Raw genomic sequence first — 23,346 nt, 5'->3', positions numbered from 1 at the left:
GCCCCCTAGTTAGCACAGTGACTAAGGATGCTTAGAAATGGCAGGATTCGGGAGGGATGTTATCTTAGTTACCCCAGAGCTGGGGCCCAATTAGCAAGGGGGAAGGGTTCTTAAAGGGACAGTGTGGCTTTTTGCAAAAATTAAGTTTTCCTACTCTGTTTTAGTTTTCTCTTTTGCACTCACTTGTGTTTAAGGAGAACCCCCTTTATGGCAAAATGCTATTAAAATCTTCCACGTGGAAGCAGCCCAGGAGAGGAGAACAGAGGCTCTTCAGCACCACGAGCCCAGCCGAGCCCAGCCGAGCCCAGCCGCTGGCCTCTCTTTACTTGCAGAGTCAGCAACTAGGAAACTCTGCATCAATGGATGCCTGGGTACAAAGAGAACTGGGCAACTGGTCTACCTGTGTCTTCATCAGTACTCTTCCCACTCCCAAACCTGGCCCCCCAGCCCCCTCTCCAAGGCCCCCAGTTCTGTGATTCCAGCTGAGAAAAAGAGGGGAGAACCAAGCTTTTGCCAGTGGTTTCAGACTTTTTGATGGCAACTCTTGCTAAGAAGTACATTGATCATTGCGGTCTGGTACACACACATACATGGCTGAAACAGAGCTTCATATGACACTACTAACCCTTTAATACAGAGTGTGATGTACACTGATTTTCTTATTCTATTACCCTTAGAAAATAATGCTTGGAATAACCTGCTAGACTGATTTCATAATGCACTAATATTAGGGTCCCAACCCATAGTTTGAAAAACTCTGGGCCAGTTCCAAGGTGTGTGTCGATAGGTAGAGGGGTGGAGAAACAAAACTCTTTAAGACCCACAGACCTCACACTTGTCTAAAACAAGAGGCGGTTGGTTAGAAGAAAACTAAGAAAGGATGCAGCTAATGAAGCAGCAGGTGTCTGTATTATTTTGATTTGGGGCACATCACCGAATGGGTGTGATCTGTAAGGATTTCTCCTGCATGGGACTAGAAAGACTATTGGAGAGAATGGAATCCAGTGTTTCCTATTCCTTCTAAAATAAATATACTTACATTTTTAAAAGGGAGTAACTCAAGTGAAGTGATCAAACAGGTTAATAGTATAAGTGACTCTGATAATGTGAAATTGTGAACATGGTAAGATTCTGATGGAAGCTGCTGGGAAATATTGATGGATATTGAAACTTTCAGGGTACACATGGGGAAACTGGTCCACGGATCAGAAAAGTCATGATTATGCCCCAGAGTTGGCTATTGAGCAAGTCATAGCTCCAGGTTTCCTGGGGTCCAACTGTTCCTTCTCTGCATTCTGGGTCTCAGTTTTGTTATCTTGTAAATGACAGTGGCCCTGCCTGTCTCACAGGACTGGTGTGAGATGAAACAGGTGGAAACACCCCAAATTCTAAATACCGAAGCAGCTCTGCAGGTTGCTTAGTATTTCCCTTCCCATCCCTTCCATCAGGAGAGGAGCCTGCCTGCCGTGTTTGCATCTTTATCCATGTTTACAGGTGACTGACTGGGCCTCTTACTGAATGTGGCTGTGATTACAAGAAGCTGATGTAACCCCTGGCCTCTCTGCATCATGTCCACACAGACCATGCTGGGTCAGGATTCAGCTGGACCGGGTCCCATCCTGGGTCTAACGAGGAGGGACCAACTTGTGTGGCCTCCAACACCATGCCACGTGTCTTCAAAGCCCTCCACGGCACGTAAGTAAGAAGCTGATCCTGGAACTGCCCTTGCAGAGGTGAGTAGCCAAAGGTCCCCCCACAGAAGATGGCCTGTTCCTGGTGGTGTGGATAAAGGCCTGTCACATCCCCCGCCCCCGTCGTCCTGGCTTTAGGGAGGATCTGAGCCAAGATGACTGGAGGTCCCTGAGTCTTTGTTAAACTTGAGCTCAGATGGATGTAGAAACACAAGACGAGCCAAATCATATGTTTAAACAGTTAAGAGGAAACCAGGCTCAGCAAGGAACTGCAACCCTGGATTTAGCCTGGGTGAATTTTCCTTCTCTGGGATTTCCTGTCCCTTTTTTGGATGTTTCTATCTATCAAATGTTCAGTGGCAGTTGGTTTAAGGCCATCAACTCTGCAGTGAAAGAAAGCCTTACACAGTACTTGGGTTTAGCTGCTAAAATATCTACGGCTGACAAATGGACCCAAAGCTAGGCTTACATGACACAAGCTCCAGGCCTCCATCTATCTGCCCTTAGTGGAAAGAGACACCAAGCCTGAAGACCGGGCTTAAAGAAACATCCCTAACAATAAAGGGCGGCATGCAGCCCCAGCTGCCTCGGGGGCAGGGACAGTGGGACTGGTGGGGGTAGGTCCTTAAGGAATGCAGAGTAAGTGAACCCAAAACTCTGTCTCCTGCAACGTTCTTAGACTGCAGTTAAAATTTAACAATTTTTTTTATGTAAATCATCTGGTATGCTCAATTGCATGGGGTCTAGGGGGCGGGGGGGCGGTTGGCAAGGAGGGAACAATGGGCTGGGATTAGATAATTTACTTAGTGCTAAAATTCCAGGAAGTTTGTGTTGATCTGGGCCTGGATCTTGTTACTTTTTAGCTCAAATCTAAATCTTTATCTTCCTAGTATACTTGAGAGGACATTTTTTTACTTAGCCATTTTTACAGTTGTAATTTTTTCCCCCTTTCATCAAATAGAGCTGGTTAGATTAGCAGCTCTTAGCACGGAGATGAAAATATTGGTAGAGCCCATTGGGCCCTGTTTTGTTTATTCTAACGGAGCAGGCTTTGATCTAAACATATTTCCTGGGGTCTGGACGAGATGACCTAATTCCTGTCTTATCCCTCTCCACTTTCTGTGAATCTCAGATTGCGTTGGACTGTGGAGTCCTTTGAAATTCACTTTACATTTTTTTCCCACTTTGTTACCCGCCCCTGACATTTGTTTCATTTGGGGTAGCAGTGTGTAACTCTTAGTAAAAGACTTCGATGCTTTATTTTTCTAACAGGACTGCTAAGTTTTAACAGAGTGGGAGCTTTTTTTTTTTTTTTCTTAAGTCCTCTCATTCTTGACATTCGCAACACGCCCAAAACAATAAGCAAATAATCTACTGCTAGAAATTTATGTCAACTGCAAATCACTTAGGATTTTCTATATGACACTTTTTTTCCTAATTAGAAAGAAAAAAGAAAAAAAACCCACTGTCCCCCACCTCCATAAACATCAGTTGAATAAAGCCGGGCCAGGAGGATTGAGATGCAAAGACTCGAACTCCAAGTGAGCTTGGAGCCAGTTGGTATCTCCAACTGGTTTGCAGGAACCTGTCCCCTTCCTTAGTCTGTGGACCCCATCCCCTTCCACAGCCACTGGCCTGAGGGGCTTTGGGTAGCTTGGGTCTGTCACTGGTCTCCCTTTTTCCTCCCTAGGTCCCTGTCAATCACCAAACTGCTCTTCCAAGTCTGTTTTCCAGAAAGAGGGAAGCCCCTGTGTGTGTCTATGGAGACGGGGGGGATGAGGCTGGGGGTGAGGAGCAGCGAAGATGAAGGCGGAGACAAGAAAAAACACAGAAGAATGTAGGGAAGGAAAGACGGGAAGAGAAGGGACAAGAAGGTGAAAGGATGACAGCGACACAGTTGAGCGAGAAAAAGAAAAAGCAGTTACTGAAAAATGCGGGGAAAAAAACCCCAGGTTGCTAACGTTTGTAAATTTTGAATGATGGGCACAAGAGGGTTGGTTACATTATTCGCTGTACTTTTCTGCTTTCTTTTTACACGTCATATTTTTTAAAAAGGAACTGAGGAAAATGTCACCAAAATGGATATTTTTAGTTTAGAAATGTTGTGAATTTGGCTGTCATCATTCCAGGCAGCAACAACCCAGGAAATTTGGTTCTCGGCGATTCCAAGACACACGTCAAGTTTCAGAAGGGGGAAAAGAAAGGCGGAAAAGTGAGGCGAGGCGAGGCTTGGCGGGAGGGGGTGGGGCGGTGCGTTCACATCTGCCTTAAAATAAACCCTGTTGCTTTATAAATATAAATCCATTTCTCTTCCGCCGGGCTGAGCCGAAAGGCTGAGTGTATTTCTCACACTGAGAGAGGAAGCAGGCTGGGGGCGATTTCTTGTTTTGGAAATGAATGGAAAGGGGAATGGGCAGGTAATGATCAATAGATTAGAAAGACAGTCGATCGATGGATGGATAGGCAGGGACCAAAGCGGAGAGGCAAGGGAGGTGAGAGAGACCCAGACGGAGACCCCGAGGCTCCGACCTTCTCCTAAGGGCTTCGGTAGCCTCGGAAAGTCTGTCCAAACGAAAAGACGCGTTTGCTCCCCTTAACTCATCAGAAAAAGCTAGAAGGGAGGAGGTTGGTGGTGAGAGGGAAAAGAAAAAATCGCCCGCTCCCTGCCCCGCCCGCCTGCCTGCCTGCCTGGCGGAAATGGACGCGCAGCCGGGGTGGCTCAGGGCCGTGACCCCCGCACCCGCCGCTGGTGGGAGCCCCGGGATGGGGGCGGGGGTGGGGACCGCGCCGCGGCCAAGGGAGGGAGGGGGCCGGGCGAGCTGGGTCCCGCCGCTGGGCGTGTGCTCGCGAACTGGCGTCGGGGCTCGGCCGACGGGGCCCCCTTGGAGAGGCGAGCGCTGGGCGAGGGAGTCGGGGAGCGGGGGCGCGGAGGGGCGTGTGCGAGACCGTCCCTCTCAGTGGCCCGCAGCCCTCGGATGCCCCGCGGGTCCCCAGGGAGAAGCGCCCCGAGCCTAGAACCACGCAGGCCCGGCACCCCGTCGTCGTCGTGCCCAGCCCTGGGAAGGGGTTGGACGCCTCCTTCGCAGCGGAAACGTCCCCCTCCGGCCCGCGTGTAACAAGAGCTGCCAAAAATCCGCCTTCTCGCCTTGTCCCCCCTCTTGAACGGAGGAGTCTCTCTGGGGGCGGCGTGGCTGAGGCTGGAGAGGCGCAATCGAGGAACCTCGCTAACGTGCTGAAACGTCTGGGTGATTCTGTGCAGCGCGCACAGCCCAGTCGCTGCCCTCTCAAGGTTTGGGGGCGCCCGTGTCCCCATAAGGTCCCGGCCTGGGGTCAGCGCCCACCTTTCGGCACGCCCCGCCTGGGCCCCCAGACCACCCAGCCTGGGGAGGCGCGCCCTGAGTGGCCTGCGCCCCGATGGAAACTTCTACTGGAAGGTGGCCCCGACGCTTCTCCCTTACCTGGGCGCAGGGCCACCGGCTGCCGGCGGTTCACCGCCTCTCTGGAAGAAAAATTTCGCCGACCCCTCTAGACACCAACTTTCACCCCGTCCGTTTGCTGACCCCAAAATAGTGCTCTGGAGGAAAACATGTTTCCCCTAGAACAAAAGGGAGAGAGGAGGAATCAGATTGAATTCTGATGATGCAATATTCAACTCCACAGCACGTATCCTTTGCAATGGACTTTTTCTTTCAAATATGCGTGTGTGTTTAAATGCCTAAAACCAAGTTGACCTCTTGGGTTGAGGCCCAGTTTCAGAGTCAGATTATATAACCCCCGCTGCCCCGGGAATTCTCCAGCAATGCTTCTCTCAGCCGCCTGGAAAACGACTGAATCAAGGGAAGTGAAAACGGAACAGCTGAAATAAAGCCGAGGTCTCCATGGGCACAAATGTCTTGCTTAAGGAAACTTACCTGGCCGGATGGAACCTCCTATACCAACTTTTAATTTCATATCATTTTTTCCTTTTGCTTGGGGGCAGGGGGGTTGTAAGAAGAGTGGCCAACAAGCAATTGATATTGGGAGAATATCTAGATCCTCCAAACTAAAAAAAGAGAGGAAAAAAGAAAAAGAAAACACATGCCCATGCAAACCTGTTTCTGTTATGCCTTTTACAATTCCTTATTTAGAGAGAGATACACACTCAATTTACTGGTGCCTGGGGAAATGTTAAAATACATTTCGGGGCCCTGGCTAAATAGAAATGCACTCTAAAAACACAGACACAGTATTTTGTTTTATCTGTTGCAAAAAAAAAATGTATTTGATTACTTGAGTAAAATTACAGTATCTCTGTTGTTAGTAAGTATTAAATGTTAAAGAAATTGGACCCCCCCCCCTTTCCTTTCAACTTTCCAAGAAAGTGCATGTAACAGTCCAATTTTTTTCTTCCATAACCTAATACAAAATAAACAAACACTATACCTGCTCTCTTGATCAAGAAGAAGCATTTGCTCTTGTAAGGAACACATGTACATTTTAATGAAAGTGATATTTGTTATTGTATATACAAGAGCATCTACATTTTCTCCACTGAAGGTTGTTCAAGATGCTATACTTAGCAGCACTGTGAAATTCCAGCACACATTTTCTATTGTGAATATACCTACAAGGCAAAATGTTACGTCTTAGTTTCAACTACCAAAACAACACTTGTATTTTCTCTAGAGAATTCTGCGTGCTTATCACTGTACAGAAACTTATTAACATTGAGGACGACTCAAGTAAAAAGCACGATACAAATAGCAGTTCAAAACGGAAAGGGTTAAATCTACCAAAAAAAAAAACAAACAAAACAAAAAAGCAGATTGAATTTTAGAATAAAAATCAAAAAAACCCAAACCTTTCAAAGAACCACACAGTTCAGTCTGTACTTTCAGTCCTTTCCTTAAATTTGTTTCGAAAGATTAGACAATGTGTTTGCTGATAAAATTTTCCAGCAGGATCAAAGTGTACATTTATATACAGATTTTATTAGAGATCTAATGCATCACTGAGGCATTGCATCAACACCAGATTCATATTAAACTGGATATAGAAAATAAGTTAATGCCAGATTAAGACCGCCTAGCAGGGCAACTTGCAATTGCCATAAATGTTACAGCAAGTTTACAGGACTCTAGTCAATTAGTATTTAGTCCAAAAATACAGAAGACCAAAGTTAACGCTTGCATCCTGTTTGCAAAGCCAGGTTATATCACTAATAAATAAGCTTTCTTAGAACTCTAGAAGTTGAACAAGGTACAAAAGAATGTCTTCAGAATGTTGTAGTTCAGAGATCTGGGGGGACCAGAAGGTGGGGGGCACGGGGCAAGGAGTAGGAGGCAACCCTGGGTCTCGTTCTGAACGGGGATGCTCTTTCTCCAGCCAGAGTGGATTTAACTTGTGACGATCTCTTTGCTGTCTTCCACGAAGCGGGTGAAATGGAAGTTGGTTCCATTCTCGCTGCTTGCCATCTTCTCCAGGCCAGCCAGGGGCGCACTGGGCTCTGAGTTCTGGAGCTTCTCCAGGTTTCCCGTCAGCCCGCTAATAGGTGAGCTGCTCCCACTGCCCAGGCTTCCAGGAATTGGAGGGATGCCGCCGTTCTGAATGACCGAGATCTCGTTGGCCTTCATCGCCAGCCCGTTGGAGAGCGCTGCTGCATACTGATTCCAGAAACTGGAAGGATCCCCACTTCCTGACCTGGCCACCAAATCCTTCTGGAACATTTCTGGGAACTTGACGGGATTGCCTCCTAGGAATGTCATGGGGCCATCCACGGAGAGCCGGCGACCCCGGCGGGCAGGGGTGCTGTTCCACATGTGAGTGCCCATGTGTACCTGGGATGGGGGAAGAGACGAGAGGAGGGAGAAGAAAAGGGGAGAGAGAAGAAGGGAGAAGCTGAATAGCTGAATCTGTCTCAACTCATATCCCAGCACTCGACAGGGCAAGTGGCTGCAATGTCTATTCTTATTACCTGCCCGACAGTGGGAAGGGTAACAAGAACTGTCCACTCCAGTCCGCTGGTAATAAGGTGTCTGCTCTCTGTAGCCCTGGGCCGCCTTGCCTCTGCCTGGGCAAGGATGCCTTACTTACTCCTTTTTTATTACCTGTATTTAGCTTATAATGGCCTCAAGCAAGCCAGTCAGTCGCAGATAGCTCCTTTCAGGGTGAGAATTGTTATGTCCACTCTCATTGCCATGGTAAGTATTGCATCTGACACCTTTTACCCTATAAATGTCCTTTTCAGATGGGAAGAAAGTGCCCCTCACTGATTGCCCATTGGAGGGCCTGTGCGTGGAGAGAAAAAGCCAGAAAGTAATTATTCATTTCACATTACTGGCCGCAATCTCTAGAGAAATACTCTGTCAACAGAAAAATGTACACAGTAAGAGTGTTCAACTGTTGCTCTAGAACTTAAGCATATTTGCTTTCTTTCCAACACATATCAGTAGGAAATGTTGTATCAATTATCATAATACCCATTAGCAGAGCAGTGACGTTACTGTTTTTAGAGAGACAAACCACGCTGGACTGCAGAGTTATGAAAAAATAGATGCCAACGCTGAGGAGAACTGTAATTATTAAGTGATACGGGCAGCACACAGGCCACATGGAGGTCTTCAATCAATACCCCACGGCAACGCTGGGCTGTCTGACTTGGTAGGTAAAGCAATTCATTTGGTGCACTTAGCGAGTCAACAGGACTAGGCCGCCGCTTCGCTTAGGTACCAAATTATTCAACGCACTCTGACGTTCAGCAAGCTGCAGCCTGCCCTACTCCCTGCCGTGATCCCGACCTGCACGGGCACCCACATTTCTCCAGATCAGTCACACGCAACAGGTTCCCTTTCGAGAACTCTCTCCCTGACTATCTGGACTGAAGACTCTGGGAACGTACCTTACAAACAGTCAATGGCCACGAGAGAAAGAGGGCTGCTGGGGTGGGTCTGGGTGAGGTACAGATGGAGGGAGGTACCTTAAGATTGCCTTTTGTTGTGAAAGCTCTTCCACAAATAGTGCAAGCAAAGGGTTTCTCTCCAGTGTGAGTTCTCTCGTGAATCTGCAGGGCACTCGACGAGGAGAAGGTCTTGCCACACGTGTTGCAGTAGTGCTGTTTGGGGGTCCTCCTGGGCAGAGCTGGGAGCAGAACCGGGGACGTGGCGGACGATGACAGAGGCCCAGAAGGGACGTGACTGGTGGGGGTGTCCTTACTGTCCTGAGGAGTCACATGCACGAAGCCGTTGACCTCTGTCTTGATGAGAGACGCCAACGAGTTGGCGGGAATCACCGCCGAGTTCTGATTGGGGCCAAGGTTGGAACTGGGCTCAAAGAGCTGTGATGGTAGATCTCGCATCTGATGTGTCAACATGTGTTGCTTCAAATTACCCTTGGTGGAAAAGCCACGATTGCAGACTGTGCAAATAAATGGTCTCTCTTTGGTATGACTTCTGTAGTGAATGTCCAAGGCACTCTGACAAGCAAAGGTTTTGCCACAAATGTCGCAAGCAGTGTTCTTAAATTTACCCCGGTCTCTGAAAGGGAAGAGGATCCCCAAAGAATCTTCTTTGATGATTTTCTCTGTGTGACTAGATGTCAAATCCAAAGCCCCACCGTTCACTGGGGTGGGAGACAAACCATTGGCAAAGTCGCTTGCCCCTGCTCTCTGTGGCTTCTCCTCGGCGCTGGGTGACTTGTGGAATTCCTGGGTGCTGTTGGATGGGGACAGAGCCTGCATGGAGGAGGTAGACTCTGAGATGGCCGGGCTGCCAGCACTTTGGCTCTCCATGTCACCACCCACCGAGGACGAATCGTTGGTCAGGACGTCCCCCTCGACCGACCCGTTCTCCACTGACTTCAGGCTGGCCTGCAGCTGCTCTGCCAGGCCGGCATTGATCATCTTCATCTGATTTTCCAAAGCAGCGATGCTCGACATCTCTAGAGGCAAAGGCGAGGAAGACAGGCTGTCTTGGGACGCATCCGCGGACTTGGGCGTGTCCGGGATGCTGCCCTCAGGACAGTCTTCCATGTTTTCATCGGAGAAGTTGTCTAGGTCATCAAAATTTTTCTCATCAAAGGAGCCCGTGTCAGACTCCATGGACTCAGGGTAGCTGTCAGGGACCGGGGTGTTGGGGATCTGGCCCCCCATGTGCATTCGGATGTGCTGCTGCAGGACAACGGCGTTTGTGAACTTCTTCTGGCAGATGGGGCAGGAATGCTGGACTCTAAGCGGGGGCATAGCACGATGGACGCTGTAATGGGTTTTCAGGTTCCCTTTCGTGGTGAAAGCCCGGCCACAGATCTTACACTTAAAGGGCCTCTCCCCGGTGTGGGTGCGGTAGTGCATCTTCAAGGCGCTCTGACAACTGAGGACCCGGTGGCAGATGATACACTCATTGGGGTCGGTGGCCTTCTTGTCAATGTTTTCGACCAGCTGCTGAAGCTTGGATGTCTCTGAGGCCTGGGCTGAGTCCAAGAGTCCCCCAAAAGGAAACTTCGCCTTGAACTGCTCGGACATGAGCGGCAACAAAGGGTTGGTGAAAGTCGAGGCACTGCCTGGGCCAACGTCGGATGCTAGGGAGCTCAGCACGCCGGTGCTCACGGTTGGGGCTGAGCTGGGGACCACGCCGCTCTCTTCGCTTTTGTCACTGGAGGGGGGCCCAGTAGAACCTTCCGCTTCCTCTGGGAGCCCACCCGGGTTTCTCGAGGCCGGCTCGGGAGCCCCCGAGTCACTTTTGACGGAGCCCAGGGGGCTGGCGGCAGAATGGCTGATGGGGATGGGGGCTGGCTCTTCGGTCTTGATGAAGGGGGTGAGGCTCGGGAGGGTCGGGGGCAACGGCAGGCCGACTGAAGTGGTCAGAGTGGGCAGGACCGGTTTGGTGTCTAGCCAGCTGGTGACCGGCTTTTCTGGAGGAATGGACATGCCGTAGGGGATGCCGGTACTGGTCGGGATGTTGTCCAAATGCTCAGGCACGGGATAGGGGTTCATCTGGATATGAGGGTATTTCTCTTTGTGGCGCTGAAAGTGGACTTTGAGGTTCCCCTTGGTGGAGAACCTGTTCCCGCAGATGTTGCACTTGAACGGCCTCTCTCCGGTGTGGGAACGGAGGTGGATCTGCAAGGCACTGTCGCTTCCGAAGACCTTCGCACAGAACCTGCACTTGTGTTTGAAGAAGGCCTCGTCCGAAGCGCTTTTTGCTTCGAAGGCAGTGACGTTTGGTGGCTTGCTTTTTCTTTGCTGGGCCAAGGCAGACAAGGAGTTTAAATCCTCTGCCGTCGTTCCGATGTTGGGCAAAGGGCTGGGGAAAACCGAGTTAGCAGGGGCCGGCTGAGGTAGAAGTGGATTAGATGCAGGAATCAACAGACTGCTTATTGCAAAGGCTGGTGAGGAGGATGCCGAGACGGCGGGGTTGCCGGCATGGGCGTGGGAGGCACCCGCGCTCGAAGCCACTTTTTCCGAGGATGGGGTGGGAACTGCCGCCGCCAGTACGTGAACGCTGGGGGAAGAGCCGCTGTGGGGTGGACCGATGGTGTTGCCAGAGCTGCTCTGAGGTAGCTGGATGGGGGGGAGCCGTTTCACACCGCTGATGCTGGCAGATTGGCTAGCGAGGCTCTGTGCTAAGCCAGCTGCTGCCGCCAGCTGCTGAGACAAATGGGAGCTGAGTGTGGACAAGGGGTTGGCAGATGTTCGTACAGTACCTGGAGAAGGACTAGAAGATGTTGGCAAGTCTGTGTTCTGAGAAGCCAACAGCAATATTTGGTGACGAATCTGTTCGATCAGTTGCAGCTGATGGATCTGCTGCTGCTGCAGAGCTAAAAGCTGCTCCATCAGGGCCGGGACGGCCAGCTTGCCTCCGGAGGCCCCATTGCACCTCGCTTCCTGGGAGAACTGGGCCACCGCCACCTTGGTGCTCTGGAGGTTCTCGATGATGACATTGCTGTTGATCACGGAGAAGTTGCCCAGTGTTGTCAGGTCCCCGAGTTGAGGTAGAGAGGTTGTGATCGCTGAGGTACCTGTGCAGGAGCTGCCGCTGCTGCAGCTTGGGGGGGCGCCGCTGTCGCCACCGCTGCTTAGGGGGCCACTGGCGCCTTTGTGGGCCACTGGGACCTCCACCTCCATGGACTCTTCCCTGTCCGGTCCGTGGGGTTCCGCCAGGTCACTGCAGTCTCCTTGCTCTGTTTTGTTAGCTGTGTCGTTCATCTGTTCCTCGGGATGATCCGGAGGGGGGCTGGGGGAGAAGGTTTCAGGTGGGGAGGCTGGACTTTCATTTACAATTAAAACTAGTTGGTTTTTAGTACAGTTCTTCTTGTGGAGCAGAAGATCTGACAATTCAAAGAACTCGGCGCAGCACCGGCCGCAGACGTGGGCATCCTTGCTCTTAGTGGTGCGGTTGGGTTGACCCTTCTCTGTGTCTCCTGCAAACGTCAAAAGGAGCAGGGTTAGCGAGTGAGCCAGGACACCCAGACATCCATGATTTCAAAAAAAGAGAAAGGGGTTGATCAACTCTTTTCTCCCTGCGAAACTCAAAACTGTGGCCCCTGAAAAACAATCAATATTCCCTAAGAACAATCATGATTAAATTTTTAGGCTGTTGGAGGACTTCCTATCAATCTGGTATCTCCGAGAGCCATGACCTTCAGATAATCCATCAAAATATAAAATACTGCGAACTGCAGACATTGGTGCATAATGAAATTCCATAGCAAAATATTGATTTCCAATATTTTATACACGTTATTGTCTACTCATCCAGAGACGGTCCAGCCACCATCCTGAGGACTTATTAGGCTCTTGAGTTTCTGTCAACCTTATTCATTTTCAACTGATTCAAAGATATCTGTGACAGTTTGTTCTGTCACTAAACTAATTTGTAGTCATTCAGGTTCCAATCAGTGGTTGACAAGGGGAAAAAAAATGCACATCACCAAGCTGAAGACTGACAACTTGAAAATCACCTCCAGCCCCTACCTAGAACCTGAGCTACGTCTGATCCGTGACAAGCACACTTTAGCCACATCAGTAAGAAATCCTCCAGACCGCTCAAGACTCAGTTGAATACAAAAGAGAAAGCAACGTGCGCCACACACACACACACACACACACACACACACACACACACACACACACACGAGAGAAACACAATGATCATAATCTGTTACAAGGCCTGCCTGGCACCTATATATCACCCTGTGGCATGTTTATTTTTAAAATTAAAGAATGCAACTGTGGCTACCATCCCACTAATCAAGGAATATATGCCACTATGCTCCAAATGGCAACATTATGCCTCTAAATATTTCAACAAAAGTGCTCTTTCTATGTATAAAAACTGGCACAGGATTTACATTTCTGATTAAACATCAACTTAAAGAAAGATGTGCAGTTAAGGGGAAGGGGAGAATAATTCTTGGTTTCCAGTTTGGAAATGCTTTGCAATTCTCCTTGTCTGAATGCCTTTAAAAACAGTTTGCTCTTAACTGTTATCAATTGTTTAACAGATTGTCCTGAACCTTTCATTATAAAATCCCTTTATTTCATGTTTGTTTCCACTGGTTGCTCAGATTTCTTCTCACTAAGATCCATTTTAAACATAAAAATCTCCAACTCCAAGCTAACATCCTATTCAAAGACAGGATGGCGTCCCATTGTTTGCCCAGCATGGGGAACACCAACTTCTGTTGTACAAATGGTGTGTGGTCATCTCCGAAGGCTGTGAAAAAAAAAAAAAAAAAACTGTTTAATTCAAGGATTACCTCCCTGTGTGCTTTTCTGCAGAACTGAATCAGATAATAGTTAGTTTCCATGACTTCCAAATTGAATCTCCCAGAAAACTTGCAGGGGGAAAAAAAAAAACTAATTGCAAATATGAATAAACGCAAAATCAGAATGCTTTTTCAGTAAACTTAGAGTTGACTCAAAAGAGCCTGCCATTTGCCTCTTTGTAGTAAACATGAAAAAAAAAAAAAAAGGAAAAAGAAAAGAAAAGCTTGACTAGTTTTGCATTCCAGAAAATATAATTAATACCCAAATACTAACTTCTGAAAATTCCTTAACTCTGTTTGCCTTTGAGTGATACCACAGTTGATTAGAAGCCCTGGTAAAGTATGCCAAATGTATGCGCACTTTATTCACTGGGAGGGTTATTTGAGTAGCTAAGTTATACTTAACAAGCTAGCTTTCCTAATACCCATCTTTTAATCTCCGCAAGGGTATAGTGCAAAATGCATTAACAATACCAAACAAATCTTGGTTGGAGCAGAAAATACCAATAATGATTCAGTTTTAATTTAATGTTTAATCATCCTAATTGGCACAGGATTCCTCTGCACATTCAAGGTGCTGTTTTAAGCCCTTTCTGTCTCTCTCCCTGCTTTAAAATAATGTAAACAAAATACGCTAAAGTTATGTTGCTTAACTTGGGATGAAAATAATGTGACAAAAATTCTGTTTAAAGTTTCTTATTTTGACAACCAATTTTAAATGATGCATCCATTTCAGATGCTTATTTTAAACTAGGAAATGCAATTCCTAATATATTCAACCGAAATGTTATTTCTTTCTCTTTGCACATTTCCATATGTAATGGTTATGTTTCCATCTACTTTTACAGCCAATTATGAAGGAACAAAAGCTATTCTGTTTGTTCACACATTTTCAACAAAATGCATTAAAACTATTATGTCAGCATGTTCTATTAAGCTCTGCATTCAGTGGAAAATACTTTTCAACCAGCTCACATTTATCAAAACATAAAGCCACTTTAAAACACAGTTTTGCTTGGTCAGCTGGGCTTAGACAAATAATGACAGATTCAGAACTAAATAACTAGCAAGGGAAATCAGAAAACTGACTTCATCAATTGTACACATTACAATGCAGTTGCTTCAAATATTTAGCACATCTGTGCTCACGATTAAAGGGCATTTTTAATTCTTTATAACTTGCAAACATCTGATATTCTCACAATATAGAGAGAACATAAAAAGGTTACTTTACAGGATTTAGCTGATTATTACTTTCCTGTGCTCCAATTCTGCATTTGTGCTGTTTCAAGACTCACTTGAGAATTTTCAAGTTTTTTGACCTGAACATTTTTACATTTAGGGTTGTGCTAACTGGATGGAAAATACAGACATTTAAAAATAAGTGCCTGCCTTCTTCTAAGAAAGAGACTGTGTTTTAAAAAAGCTGCCCATATTTTAGCTTAGATTTTCATATTTTAATAAGCTGACATTTGATCTCACTGTAGAGTCAAATAATTTAATTTCCTGATGTTTATGAACACCAAAAAAAAAAAATCCTGAAATCTATTTTGATTTATTTCAAAAGCAGGTGTCGCTACACTATAATGGTTCTTAACTTTAAATCTATCTGCCTTCTGAACAGAATTCCAATGAAACAGCTTTATAAAAAAAAAAAAAAAAGACAAAACATGAGGACTAGTTTGAATCTTTAACTACCAAAGGAAATATTTTAAGTTGTAATAAGATATACACACACACAAACATGTTCTAATTCATTTTTCTGACCATTTGCTATCTTGCATCTCTCTCAATAATCTGTTACACAGGATTGCAACTGGTGACCCCCTTATAGTAAATACAGTTGCCTTGTTCCCCGTACTATGGTGAAAACAATATTCCAGTTCCTCTTCTATGGATTTTGCATACAAATTAATTTTGTAATCGTGGTCATACAGAAAAATTTAAGAAGTAGTGGTTTTCTAAGTATGTACACACAAAAAGATATTTGGAATTTTCTGGGTTTCTTTTCCCCGCTCTGGGTCAGGAGAGGAGGTGATCTTATAGCTCCAGCCAATGTATATGAAAATCCCAGATGTTTTAGTTCTCATTGTACTGTTTAGGTTCTTGATGCCCAATTCAAATGTGTCAGTTTTCATCATCTGAACTAAACATTGCAGAATAGGAGAGAAAATTGAAGTGTTCCAGTGTACCTGTCTGCTGAGAAAACAAAAATACAACTATGCCCCACACTGAAAGGTTTAGCCATCCAGGAAAACAAAACAAAACAAAACAACACAACAGCCCTACTGTACCATGTTGAGTTTTCTTTTTTGGAGCTCCCCGGAAAGACCCTTCACTTTACTTCCCATTACCTTCAGATCACATTAACATTTTTAATAAAACCTCACAAGATTGTGATTTTGGAACCTATCATTTTAACTGGCTGCTCCTTTTCGTAGACCAATTTCGAAAGGCTATCACAAACATTTTTGATTGATTGGTCTTTTCTCTTGTTTTCTTTTTCTTTCACAGACCTGGGAAAAACCTGCATCCGAATGTCCAGCTTAAGATTCCAAAGCAATTTTCAACACCGCCACATATGCTCTGCATATTTTCTGTAATGTCTTAAGTTTCTTCTATGGGATATGCAACCACATGACACATTTTACTGGCCTCCTTCAAGTCCCCTCACTGTTCTGGCTGGGATTAGCGTATTCTAGAGGGGAAGAATACAAGGGAAAAATCTCTGAAAAAATAACAACACGGACAAGACAGTCCTTTGAAAATCGTGATACCAGCCCACCTAATGTACACAATAAATGAAAGGGGAAAATGTCTTCCTCTTGGATGAATCAAACTGAACACTAGATGGGGTTCCAGTTGCAAGGGTTTGTTCAAAAACTTCTTTGTGGCTTTCCTCTTCCAGTGACGCGTAAAAGAGACTGCTTAAGGCGAGATCTAAACTTTGACTACATAAACATTGGCAAAGGCACAAGAAACTAAATCCCTGTTGTTTGAGGGTAAAACTGAGCTATGGGAACTACCTGTCAATCTTCCCCTTTGGGGGTCTGGCATCTGAGGGTGACAGGGGAATAAGGTTAGGAAAAGAAGCCAAGCTGATAAGGTGAAACTAAAATAAACTTCGAACTTCCTGCTAAGTGACTAGCAAGACTCAATTTGGGGGTCACTGGGAAGATTCTGAAGGACATATTATGATCTGGACCTTGTCACCTCTGCATGGGAGGAGGCTAGCAAAGGTTAAAACAGCTCGACACATCTAGGTTTTCCAAAGCCTGGCACACCGACTTTTTTTCTTTTGGAGGGGGAGGGGTGCTGGTTCTTGGAATAATTTACCATCTCCTTCGTTCAACTGCTCAATGACTGCCGTTTTGGTAATCTAAGAATATTTGGGAAGACTGGGCTAGCTGTATCAGGAGGTACCTTAGAAAAACCGAATTAAGTCTGCAGAAGGAATTAGTTCTGGTTACTCCACTGAGCTTGGCTTTTCCCAATTTCAAAAAAACTGAACTTGCTGGTCAAAGTCTCCCCCAGCTTTTCGGTAAGATCTCTGCGTTAAAAATTTGGGTTTCTGCTTTCTAAAGGACTGTGGGTCAAGACAACTTGCTACCTGCGAAAGTAGAAAGAAATGAAATAAAGTCCCCAAAGAATAACCTATAAATTGGCACTCGTGCCTATAAACCATAGGTGAACCTGGATGTAAAATAAATCACAAAACATTCGGTATCACAAATCCACTTTCACACACGCTTTCTCGTGTCCATCCACCCTTCGCTTGTTTGTGTGTTTGTCACATTTTTGGAAGTATGTACAGCCTGCAGCAAATCCCCCCCAAACAGTTTGCATTTTCTCAACCAGAATCTTCCATTATGCCACAAACTTAAAATAGGCCTGATTAAACATGAGTACTTTCCAACTGCCTTACCGTGCAGGTGTCGGTTTTTCAAAAAAAGCAATTAATTACAGTTCTCTCTAACCTTTGGGCCCAGAAATCAATGTGTTGCCATTAAGCTGCTCACAATGAGTAAATTACTTTGGTAAATAATAGAATTTCATTATTAATATAAATAAGAGGAATTTTTATGATACTTTATATGAGAGGCAGGGTGTTATCTCCAGTTCATGATGCTTTTATCTTTCTTCCAATATGATCTTTTCCTTGAAAAGGCTGGGCACCGAAATCCTTTCTTAATAGATGAATGGAGTCTGAGTGGGCCATCCATGTAGTTCCAGGAATCTTAAAAACACCACCCAAAGAAGAAAAACCCAACACACACACACACCCCCCTGAAATCCAAATCTCTAGTAAAGAACCCACATATAAAATCATTAGATTCTAATGTGCCCTTTCCTCAGAATTATTTATCTCAGTAAATAATTTTCCTAATGGCAGTCATCTTTCTACAAGTAATTCGAGACTTGTTGAATATCATTTAAGAGACAAGTAAGGTGCCAAAATCTTGGTTTCATAGGAAACAGAAAAATCCCCCAGTTTATTTTAGGGTTTTATAGCTGCACCAAAAGTAGAAGTAAAATATGAACATCGTAAGACTGACCAAATAATCTTGTTTTCTTGAACTTGTTCCGATGAAGTTATCCTCGGGGCTGCTGAGCCTGGCTGGGATTTTCTTTGTACGCGCGCACACACTTAAACACACACAGGCGTGACATGCAGCACAGCAAGCCTGGCTGCTCCCGGCCTTGGGAGTCGCTCCTTCAGGGCTGTGGTCACTGGGGTCTACAAACTTTTCTAGCTCCCACTCTGGGCCGAGGTCACGAAATTGGAGGTGCCAGCATCTGCTAAGGGCACCGCCGACTAGATTTCATTTGGTACGTTCAGCATTTCATTTGCCATATTGTAAGCCCATCTCAAGATAGAAAAAAAAGTAACCACATTGTTTAAGGAAAGGTTTATCTTCTAAAAATTTAACAATTTTGTGTAGATTAAAACAAACCAACCAGCAAACCAAAAAACAGAACCCAACAACTCTTTGAAGTGTATTTTCTGGGTGGATAGAAGAATGCGTTGTTGAATATACTGCATGAAAGGTGGTGACTTTTTAAAGGTAACTTGGAGACAAGTCATGATCTCTCAGTTCTCTGTAGCTCACAACTATTCCCAAATAAAAAGAACTGGAGTGTGTAAGGCCCTCCTGTAAATCAGACATGGAGGAGGATTAGTTGTGTACTAATATTATTACAACATACTAAATCCTGTAACCCTATTACAAAATCTACCCTCTAGGCAGCTTCTCCTAAACTTATTGTTCAACCATGTAAAAACAGTCATAATCTAAAACCATTACAACTGGAGAAAAGGAGGGGGGTAGGGAGAGGTGAGAAAGGGGGCTGGGAGGCGAGTGTTTCCTACGGTGTCCCTAACAGTTTACTGCCTCTTAGGACAATGAACCAGCTTTTGGGGATAAAAAAGAAAGAAAAAAGAAAGGAAGGAAGGAAGGGAAAAAGTAAAAGAAAGGGAAAAAAGAAAGAAAGGAAACTTGATTCAGTGACTTAACTAACTTACCTCAAAGCTCAAATAAACTTAAAAAAAAAAAAAAAACAGTCCTAATAAATAATAATGGTCAGAGGTAGTGAACTCCTTTTATGCTATCGCTTTATGAGAAGCCTTAACTATTAAAAACTCCGGATTCAGAAGGCGACAGGAAAAAGGCAAAGATCTAGCAAGCATCAATTCTCCGGGAAGCCTGAGCCTTTATTTTTTCTTTTTTGAAAATATAGAAAATCAGTACACATTTATTAAAAAAAAAAAAAAAAAAGACAAAACTCTTGCCTCTCCTCCCATGAGGTTTGGTCCTCTACAAACTGTTAACTTTAACAGTATTACTGTGAGGAAGGTCTCACCAGAAACTTTAGGAAAGATGGGTGTGGGAGTGAGACGCAGAAGAAACCCAGCTGAGAAAACCCAGAAAAATACCGTGGCAGCGGCCTTGGGTAATTCACCTCACTGTACCTCGACTACCCGGTCTCGCCTGGGGTGGAAAGCGGGGATCAGGGGTTCTCAGAGGACTGAGAAATCGCAGAGGCTCTGGGTAAGGCTTGAAGCTCGAGAAAGTACTGCGGTGGAGGGAGCAAATATTGTAAACAAATTCCTTAATCGGTCTCTGTTCTCCCCAATTCCTTAAGGGACCCCCCACGCCAGGAGTCCCCTTTCAGAACAGTCGCGGTTTAGGGGGTGGGAGTCCCTTCGCTTCTCTGCCTGGGTTCTGCGCGGGTCCCTGCGCCCCAGCTCTGCTGAGAAGCAGGCCTCTCAGGAAGGACCCCGGGACCTTGGGGCCCGGGCGGCCGCAGAGTTTAGGGGACAGAGGTGCCGACCAAAGGGCACGCTTTGGAGCCCTATCGGGGTCCAGCTCCCTCCTCCACACCCCAAAATGACGCCCGGGACTGGAGCATCCCGAGAGGCATCCCGAGTCGCGGAGACCGCTTGGGGGTTGCCCCTCGTCCTTCCGCAGCCGAGGGGCAAACATTGTGCCCGGGGAATCGAGCCCGAGCGCCGCTCCATCGCCTCTGGCCCTGGGCCTGGGAGCTCGGAGGCCCCTAAAGTGAAACACCTTTAGGAATAAGGAAGGATTCGAGGTGTCCTCCCTCTGTACCCCCGATTCCCTGCCCGGATCTCTCCCACTCTCGGCCTTAGCTCCCTAACACAAACTTTGTTCTGGACTTGTTCGTTCCCTTCGGGACCCCTCAGTTGTCGTCTCCATCGTAAGCAGCTAGTGCCTCTGTTTTAGGGGGATTCTCTCGTGGCTAGATAGCCCCCCAGCTCTGAAAAAAACGACCCTTACGACTCCTGGAAGTACAAGGTACCACGATCCTCAGCGGGAGCCAACCGAGTTTAAAGATTTCTTGGGGGCGCGGGGGGATGCATGCGTTGGGAGAAGAGATGCTGGGATAAACTTGGGTAGCCGGACCCCGACACTTTGCCCCGTCTGCCGGCACTCAGTCTGGGGAGCACCCAGCAGCAAAGAGCACTCTCCACTCCGGCCTCCACCCCGGTGTGTCAGGCACGGGCGCCCCAACACAGGTCCCCATCTTCTTGCAGCTCCGAACTCCCAAAGGCACCCCATTCCGCGGTGCGGGCCCAGGAGGAGTGGGAGCGTTGGGGGGAGGGGGAGCGCGACGCAGGGAGCTCCCCCCACGTTCCGAGTTGAGCCCAGAGCACAAAGTAAACTTCCTTCCCTCAGGCAGCAGGGCCAGGGCGGCGGAGGCCAGGCCGGGGCCCCGGGCGCGGGCCGGGAAGCGCGTGGAGCCCCGCGCAGGCAGGGGCCGACGGCCTCTGCCCGCACCCGCGCACCGCCGGGCACCCGGGCCCCTGCCGCAGCTTGGCGGAAAAGCCGGGACAGAGAAGCAAGGCCGGCGTGCCCTCTCTCCTCCCCACAGGAGGACCCAACAACTCCGGAAAGATCCTGCCGGGAGAAGTGTTTGCTTTCCCCGTTGCAAGGGGGGAAGCCCAGCAAAGGCAAATTGAAAATTTAAAAAAAAAAAAAAAAAAATCGCAGAGTCGAAAAGGCGATTCGGGACGCGGCGGCGGCGCCGCGGCGGGGCGGTGGGCGCAGGGGCCAGCCGCGTGTGCGTGGGTGCGAATGCGCGTGAGTGTGAGTGCGAGTGCGTGTGTGCGCGTGTGTGTGTCCGCGGCGCGGGCCGGAGCACTCACCATCTCGCCGGGGGAGCGAGGCCACTTCGGGGTCGGATTGGAAATGTTGAGGCTTCGCTTGCTTCCTCCGCGACATGCTGGCTCAAACATCAGCTGGGGCAGAATAAAAAATTACTAAAAAAAAATCTTCTCAAAATTACGGAAATCGAGCGGCGGCGGCGGCGGCGGCTCCCCCCGCCCGCCGGCCCGCCCGCCCCCTCCCCGGCTCCCCGGCCCCGGGCGCAGCGCGCATGTGTCCTGCTATAATTATGATTATCAATAATGCATTGCGATTAATCATAGAGGGGCTCTTTGAAAGGCGATTGGCACCGGGCCAGCGCTATTCAAACCCGCTCGCCTTAATCAATTAGTTCGTGATTTGCTGCAGACCCCTGTCTCTCCGCGCGCTGGCCCAATAAGCCGGCCGCGGGGCTGGCTCTGCGCGCCGCGCCGCCCGACACTGGGTTAACCCTCTTCGCGACCGCCAGGGACTCCGCGGCCGGGCCGCCGGGGGCCTGCCTCCTCGCCTCTGCGCACCAGGCACCCCGGCCTGAGCCCCCCTCCCTCCCTCGGCCCCCCCATCCAGGGCTGGGCCGACCCAAATTAGCATGCCCTCCCCGGAATTAAGCCTCCCCGGGTGGGGGGTGGGGCCGGGCGGCGGGGCCTGGGGACCCGGGCTGCAGGCGCGCGGCAAACTTCCCAACTCCGGCGCTAGGCGCGCCGGCCCGCGGGGGGAGGGAGTCCCGTGGCGGGATTTGGGGGGAGGAAGTCCCGTTTCTTGAGTGTTTCTTCGTTTCTTTAAGAGCTACCAGAAAGCAGCCCACCCCCACACCCATTAAAAAAAAAAAATAAGCGAGTGGGGAAGAGCCAGCCCCACGCTGGTCCGCCTCCCGCCCGCGGCCAGGCCTCCCTCACGCTCGCCGCCTGGCTCGGCGCTCCTTCGCCCCGAGTTCTCCATCCCCTGGATCCCGGGTTCGCGGGGCGCGGAGAAGAGGACCAAGGAAAGGTTTGGGAACATGACGGGTTTGGGGCTTTGGGGGGGAGGGGCAGCTCTCCCGCCACCCCGATCCTCCTCAAAGGGCCCCGATCCTCCAGCCTCTCGCTTGCTCCCTCGCTCCCTTTCTCTACCTCGGACATTCCCAGGACAATTAGGGCTGAAGTTTTCGGGAGAAGCGGCCCCGAGCCCGTGGGATAAGGGGGCGGCCCGGCTCCGCCCAGGACCCCTCCCGGACCTCCCCCTCGGCTGCCCGGGTTGGCTGCAGGGTGCGTCACTCCGCGGGGAGGCGGCGGCGGCCGTGGCGCCGCAGATCCCGGGGCGGGCGGCGAGCGGGGACCGGCCTGGGATCCGAGTTCAGCTCCAGCCGGGGGGAGGGGAGGGGCCGCCGCTTACCCAGCACGCTGCAACCCTCCCCTGGCCTCGGGAGGCGCGGGCCTGCCTCGCCGGGCTCCGGGCAAGGCCAGTCCCCGGGACCCCTGGGCTCCCCGACCTGGGGGAGGGGGCCGTGCCCCAGGCTCCTGGCGAGGTGGCCGAGCTGAGCCGGGAGTGAGGGGGGGGGGGTCCTTGTCCGCAGCTGACTGGCCCGGCCGAAGCTCGCCTCCACCTCTCAGGCACTTGCCGACAGCGGCGCCCAAACTTTTCGCACCAGCTCCATCTCCCCTGGGTGGGATGCAGCCTCCCCACCCGAGCCCCAGAGCCCGGAATGGGGATCCCGGGGTCCGCACTCCCTCCGCTGGGCTCGGGCGCCCGCGAACCTGAGGTTCAGTCCTCGTCTCAGCCTAGCTCTTCCCCCTCGCGCCTCAGGGTCTCCTCGCTCCAAGGTTCCCGAAGTCCTGCGCCCGAGGGACAAACTAAACTTCGATTGAGTAATGGGGAGGAGGGGGGGTGCAGATACACAATCCCTGCCCTATCTCGCGATCGGGAAAGGAGAGGGCTCATAAGGACGCCCCAATTCGGGAGCGCCCTGGAGTCTGGAGAGGAACGCAGTCGGTTCGCGCGAAGTGGGCACCAATCTTCGGGTAGAGTTTCGGGTACTCCGGACCCTACTGCGCTCCCCCATGACTCTCTCTAGCTTCTTTGCGCCCCCCCCCCTTTTTTTAAAAACCTAAATCTTTTGTGTGTGGGTGAATGTTTCTGTTTTCCTCCTGGCGACTTTATTTTTCTTGGTATAACTTCTCCTTTCTTTCTCCTTGTTCGCCCTTTCTTCACCTTTTCTCCCGCTTATTTTTCCTCTCTTCTGCCCTCGCTCGGTTCCTAACACACACACGCGC

The 23,346-nt window shown here is 48.8% G+C and overlaps 1 protein-coding gene across 10 annotated transcripts; it reads right to left on the bottom strand.

Moving 5' to 3' along the window:
• Nucleotides 1-5,925: 5,925 nt before the first annotated feature.
• Nucleotides 5,926-22,925, bottom strand: SALL1 (spalt like transcription factor 1). Of its 10 annotated transcripts, none has more exons than XM_061174484.1 (5): nt 22,831-22,924; nt 21,100-21,192; nt 13,342-13,378; nt 8,647-12,083; nt 5,926-7,507 (listed from the first exon to the last, which is right to left on the bottom strand). In XM_061174484.1, the coding sequence occupies exons 2-5, from the start codon at nt 21,187-21,189 to the stop codon at nt 7,067-7,069; spliced, it is 4,005 nt and encodes a 1,334-aa protein (XP_061030467.1). In that variant the 5' UTR covers nt 21,190-21,192; nt 22,831-22,924; the 3' UTR covers nt 5,926-7,066. The 10 variants fall into 10 exon arrangements, with proteins under 10 accessions (XP_061030467.1, XP_061030468.1, XP_061030466.1 ...); XM_061174485.1 differs by lacking the exon at nt 22,831-22,924 and adding an exon at nt 22,469-22,594; XM_061174483.1 differs by lacking the exon at nt 22,831-22,924 and adding an exon at nt 21,469-22,196.
• Between the last annotated feature and the right edge of the window lie 421 nt (nt 22,926-23,346).

This window comes from Eubalaena glacialis, chromosome 18, assembly GCF_028564815.1.
Source record: "Eubalaena glacialis isolate mEubGla1 chromosome 18, mEubGla1.1.hap2.+ XY, whole genome shotgun sequence".
NCBI lineage: Eukaryota > Metazoa > Chordata > Mammalia > Artiodactyla > Balaenidae > Eubalaena > Eubalaena glacialis.
Note: the sequence above shows the minus strand (reverse complement) of the source record. Positions and strands in the feature narration are given on the sequence as shown.

Excerpts from the sequence above, each read along its gene's own strand:
- SALL1 (XM_061174484.1), bottom strand. The coding sequence starts at position 21,189 with ATGTTTGAGCCAGCATGTCGCGGAGGAAGCAAGCGAAGCCTCAACATT. Across the intron at positions 13,379-21,099 it reads CTCGCTCCCCCGGCGAGATG|CCTTCGGAGATGACCACACA; the intron begins GTGAGTGCTCCG and ends TTTTTTTCACAG. Across the intron at positions 7,508-8,646 it reads CAACAAAAGGCAATCTTAAG|GTACACATGGGCACTCACAT; the intron begins GTACCTCCCTCC and ends CCCCCATCCCAG.